Source organism: Humulus lupulus, chromosome 4 (genome assembly GCF_963169125.1).
Source record: "Humulus lupulus chromosome 4, drHumLupu1.1, whole genome shotgun sequence".
NCBI classification, from domain to species: Eukaryota; Viridiplantae; Streptophyta; class Magnoliopsida; order Rosales; family Cannabaceae; genus Humulus; species Humulus lupulus.
In genome coordinates this window covers 244,273,445-244,278,911 of record NC_084796.1, presented here as the reverse complement: position 1 = coordinate 244,278,911, position 5,467 = coordinate 244,273,445, and the positions used below count along the sequence as shown (strand labels likewise).

Genomic DNA, 5,467 nt, shown 5'->3' with positions numbered 1-5,467 from the left:
GCTAATTCTTGAAACTTCTTCCAGTATGGTAGGAAGGAATTTATCCAGTTTACACAATCTCTTATCTTAGCATCATCATCGTCGACCTCATCACCCAATAATACTGCCTCTAAGGCATCACTATTCATCCTTCTCTTCAAGACTGCCTTCTCTATCACATCCACACTATAGCAACTGTCACTAGCCACCGGATACTTCATGGCCTTGAAGACATTAAGGACCACCTCATCTCCTTGAATTGAACTCTAAGCTTAAGCTCTCCCTTTTGAACATCAATAAGAGCTTGACCTGTGGCTAGAAATGGTCTACCAAGAATAATAGGTACATCTTTATCCTTCTCCATGTCCAGAACGTTAAAGTCAGCTGAAAATATAAACTTATCCACCTTCACAAGAACATCTTCAATAATACCCCGTGGATGTGTCACCGATCGGTCTGCTAGTTGTAGAGTGACAGTTGTTGATTTTGCCTCCCCCAAACCAAGTCTTCTAAACACAGATAAGGGCATCAGACTAATACTCGCCCCCAGATCACATAAAGCGTGTTTGCATTCAAATTTGCCAATGGTGCAAGGTATGGTGAAGCTCCCCGGATCTCTCAGCTTTTGGGGTAACTTCCTTTGTAATATCGCACTGCACTCTTCAGTGAGTGCTACAGTCTCATAGTCTTCCATCTTCCTTTTCTTGGACAAAATCTCCTTCATGAATTTCACATAGCTGGGCATCTGCTCCAAGGCCTTAGCGAAAGGAATATTTATATGCAGCTTTTTAAACACCTCTAAAAACTTAGAAAACTATTTATCCAGTGTAGTCTTTCTAAGCCTCTGAGGGTATGGAACTCGAACTGGCTGCTCATTAACAACTGGCGGACTCTTTTCTGAAAGCTGGTGGTCTTCAGTAACCTTTTCTGGATCAGACTGTTCACCCATCTCTTTATTCTGAATCACTGCCTGTGGAGATCTAGGCTGCTCAATTTGCTTCCCACTCCTCAGAGTAATTGCCTGAACTTGCTCCTTAGGGTTGACTTCAGTATTACTAGGCAAATTTCCCTACGGTCTGTTATTAAGCATATTAGCCAACTGCCCAACTTGTGTTTCCAGGTTTCTGATAGAAGATCTAGTCTCTGTCATAAACTGAGTTTGAGTGTTGGTGAGGGTCAGTAATGCAGCTTGCAGTTCATTAGGCCTTTCAGGTGGAGCTTGATTCATTGATTATTGAGGCCTAGGCTGTTGTGATGAAGAGGCTTGATGCATTGGTAGCTGAGGCATATTATTCTGAAATTGGCCCTGAAACTGAGGTTGCTGGCCCTAATTATTCTTCCAAGAAAAATTTGGATGATTTCGCCACCCAGGATTGTAAGTATTGGAGAATGGATTATTGAATGGCCCTTGAAAGTTTCCCACCGCTTGAACCTGAGCGTGATCCATCGGAGTGTTATTATTCATACTGATAGGGCACTGATCGATAGAGTGAGAACCACCACAAATTTCACACCTAACTGCCATTTGAACCACATTAGCAGATATAGTGCTCTATTGTAACTGTTTTGTCAATGAGGCTACTTGTGCTGTTAGAGCAGTGATTGCATCCAGCTCATGCACCCCAGCTACCTTTCTGACCCCTGATGATCTTTCCTCAGACCACTGATGATTATTTGTGGCCATGTCCTCCAGCAGCTCATAAGCACCAGTTGCATTCTTGCTCATAAAGTACCGCCCGCTGCAGCATCAATAATGGTTCTGGTAGTAGGACATAAACCATTATAAAAATTCTGTACTAACATCCAATGTTCAATGCCATGATGAGGACATCTTCTTAAAAGTTCCTTGAACCGCTCCCAAACTTCATACAATGATTCTCCATCATTCTGGCAAAAATTATTGATTTCTCCCCCTCAATTTGGCAGCTTTGGAAGGAGGGAAGAATTTTGATAAAAACTTCTGAACCAAATCTTGCCAGGTAAATATAGAGTTCGGTTGCAAAGAGTTTAGCCAACTTTTAGCTCTATCCCTCAGAGAAAATGGGAAAAGCCTAAGTTTAATTGCGTCATCACTCACCCCATTGTATCTGAAAGTTCCACACAGCTCCAGAAAATTAGACAAATGGGTGTGAGGATCTTCAGAAGGCAACCCATTAAATTTAACAGAGGATTGCACCATTTGTAGAATAGCTGGCTTGATCTCAAAGTTGTTAGCCTCTACAGCTGGTGGGCGTATACTGTTTTGTACTCCCGTCAGAGTGGGTAGTACATAGTCTCTCAGGCTCCTCTCAGCATTGTTCTGAGCCTGACCCCCTTGTGCAATCCCAGGAATTAAAACATTCCTGCCATCTCCATCATTCTGTGCCATCTTCATAGATTTCTGGGCTTCCCTCTTGTTCTTTCTATTTTGCTTGCAAGACTTTTCAATCTCAGGATTCAAAGGAACAAGATTGTCTGCTCCTCTTCTGCTACGCATATAACACAGTTCACCTGAGATAGAAAAATTAAGCAACTAAACAGATTAGAAACAAGAGAAATTAGAATAAAAATTAATCAGACTGATATTGATAATTATTTTCAGTCCCCGCAACGGCGCCAAAAACTTGTTGCGAATTTTTAAGCTATGCAAGTGCACACAATCGCAATTTGTAATAATATGGTAAAAACCAAGTATCGTCCTCAAGGACTGATTTATCAATTACCAATCAATCAAATTTCTTAATTCTATTTGATCAAACAATTTTAGAGATTTCAAACAAAGAAGAATACTAACGAAGCACAATGAAAATTTTAACAAAATAACAGAGAGAATGAAATTAGGACAATTATGATCCTCTATCTTCCACCCTTTTACTTCCTAATGCAAGAATTATATCCCCTTCTCCCTATTCAAGAACAAGTTGCAAAAATAATTCATAATCGGGTTAAGATTTACAAATTCAATCTAAATGACAACTTCCTATATTTCTATGGCAAAGTTGAATCATGAAGAAGGCATTAAACACGCAACTCAGAAAAAAATAAGCAAACAACTTAGATACTTTCGTTCTAAATTGAAATTGCATCCAAACAATCAAAGCATATCAAATTTCACTTTTCAGATTTCAATTTGATTCATGAAACAACAATTAGAGGTGATCAATCAATAATTGCACAAGTAACACAGATTGTAAGGAATTGAAAGAGATGAAGAAGAACATGAATTCTGCATTAATCCATAAAAAAGGTTTCCAAAAGATTCACATAATAGCCCTAAAGGAGAAATTAGCCCATAATATTCATTCTAGCAATCATAGAATTCAATTACAAGCATGAAAAATTAAAGATAGATGATGAAAAACACAAGAATGAATCCTCCAATGGTATTCTCCACTCTCAGTCGTCGTCTCACTCTCCTCAGCCCCCTTCCAGTCGCAACATTATGTTTCTAAAATATCCCTACAAAGTTCCGAGTGAAAGGACCAAATTGCCCATAAAAAAGTGATCAGATATGTGAAAATCGCGTCACCAACACAGTAGCGTTGTAGCGCTAAAGTCAGGAACCCTTGAAGAGAAATCTGGGCACCATTGTTGTAGCGCCCTTATCGTAGCGCTGTAGCGCTACTTCCAGAACCGAACTCCTGAAAAACTGCATGCAAGCACTGTAGTGCTGTTGTTGTGGTGTTGTAGCGCTAAAGTCAAGAACATCAACTCTTCAGATATCCTTCCTAGCGCTACGGCGCTCCCTTAGTAGCACTGTAGCGCTACTTACAGAACCCAAAAGTCCACAAATCCGTCCCAATTTTGTTCCACTTTCACTCATTTTCACTATTTGTATCACTTTAGCATTAATCACCCTGAAACAAGAACAAACGAGCATAATTCCGAAATAAAATAATCCTAACAAATGAAAAATAGCCTAAAAACTTAGACAATAAACGAGCCTAAAACTCGTTTATCACTTTCCTCAAACCCACTTGGAAGTTTAGATAGCTCACCCTCGTATCCATTGCTGAAACTATCTAATCTATCTTCATCTCTCAACACCCACATAAACTTTACCCCACCCTGCTCCAAACCAAGAGCAATCTCTTTGATCTTTTCCTCAGAAAAAGTAGTAGTTGTTCCAAAAGATATATACAATACACTGTTGGGCTCTTGTTTGTCTAGCCACTCCAATAAGCACTTGTCATCATCCCTGGCCTCCTTAAAGACTGTCGTTTGGTGCAAGGGCCCCACTACCCAGATCTTCTTCTCTCCTTTGAGTACGTAGTTTGCTACATGTTCAAGAAAAGAGCCTTCAATAGCCTTACAAGAGTTGTGAAGCTGACCAACCTAACTTTTCATCTATTTAAACTCACGTTTTATAAATTCATAGAACTGATGAGTGTAACAAGATTCCACAGAGGGAATATTCTTTATTGGGATGATGTCGTATTGACCTATGGCAGCGAACGCATAGGTGAACATTGAGAAAACAGAGCCACAATTGACAGCATAGGCTTCTGCGTTTGGTAGAGAAACAAAATCTTGAACCATTGAAGTCATCAGAACATCATGAACAACGACAAGTCATTTCACGTTTGAAGAGAGTGATCGGAGAAGTGCAGCGACTGGCTCGCGGAGGAGCTTGATGGTTTCGGATAACTTTATTCCGGAGCAGAGGTTGGGTGGGAATGGTGTAGTTCAGATTAATGGGAAGTTATGAAAATGGATTTTTGTTAATTCTCTAAGAGGGTTTATGGATCGAAACTTGACTTGAGAATTGTGGAGAGTAGAGCTAACGTAGTGGACAGGGATGTTGTATGAGGAAATGACATGGGAGAGTTGAAGGAGGTGGTTGAGGTGGCTTTGAGCTAATAATGGAACCATCACTACCACAACTGATGATGAATCTTTGAGGTGGTGATCAGTAGTTGCCATTAAAACAGTTGGTTAGGAAAGGAGTTTTTTTTTCTTTTACTTCTTTCCTTAAAATTCTTTATATCATCATATTGAAATTTTCTGTGGGTACAACTTACAATAATTAATATAATTTCCTAATAACAGTGGCAGAGCAAAGATTCAACAAAAAGAAAAAGACATGAGAGAAACTTAGACTAAGTAATCTCTGCTATTTAAACAAACAGCCTACATCAACTGGGAAGCAAGAAACTAGAGGCTGGCAGGAACCATGCACTAACAACTAGAGAAAACTAGGAAGAGCAGACCACAGAAACACAAATCAAAGTGTTACAACTAATCGTATAGTTAGCTAATGGCTCGCTTAGACATTGTTTTATTTAATTCAATTTTTAACAGAGCGTATGACAGTTTAGGCTCGTTGAATTATTATTATTTTTTCAAATGATGCTCGTTACAGCCTAAATTTTTCCAGTGTAGCTTTATTGATATGTAGCTTTATTAATTGTTCATGTCATCTTGTCATTCTGAATAATGTTTTGTGTCTAATTAAATGTATTTGATACTTAAAAGTGCAGATTCATTTGAGGGACTATGGATTCTCAAA

The 5,467-nt window shown here is 39.1% G+C and overlaps 1 protein-coding gene and 1 non-coding gene across 2 annotated transcripts; one reads left to right on the top strand and one right to left on the bottom strand.

The window, feature by feature from the left end:
• Positions 1 to 793: 793 nt before the first annotated feature.
• LOC133833107 (zeatin O-glucosyltransferase-like) lies at positions 794 to 4,497 on the bottom strand. The gene is made up of 4 exons (XM_062263365.1): positions 4,320 to 4,497; positions 3,899 to 4,235; positions 3,731 to 3,815; positions 794 to 964 (listed from the first exon to the last, which is right to left on the bottom strand). The coding sequence occupies exons 1-4, from the start codon at positions 4,495 to 4,497 to the stop codon at positions 794 to 796; spliced, it is 771 nt and encodes a 256-aa protein (XP_062119349.1).
• Positions 1,793 to 1,900, top strand: LOC133833528 (small nucleolar RNA R71). The gene has a single exon (XR_009892904.1). It is a non-coding gene; the product is annotated as a small nucleolar RNA R71 (small nucleolar RNA).
• Positions 4,498 to 5,467: the final 970 nt, after the last annotated feature.

Coding starts and splice junctions, on each gene's coding strand:
- LOC133833107 (XM_062263365.1), bottom strand. CDS start 4,497: ATGGTTCAAGATTTTGTTTCTCTACCAAACGCAGAAGCCTATGCTGTC. Junction 4,236..4,319: donor GTTCTATGAATTTATAAAAC/GTGAGTTTAAAT, acceptor TTGAACATGTAG/CAAACTACGTACTCAAAGGA. Junction 3,816..3,898: donor GATAAACGAGTTTTAGGCTC/GTTTATTGTCTA, acceptor TTCTTGTTTCAG/GGTGATTAATGCTAAAGTGA.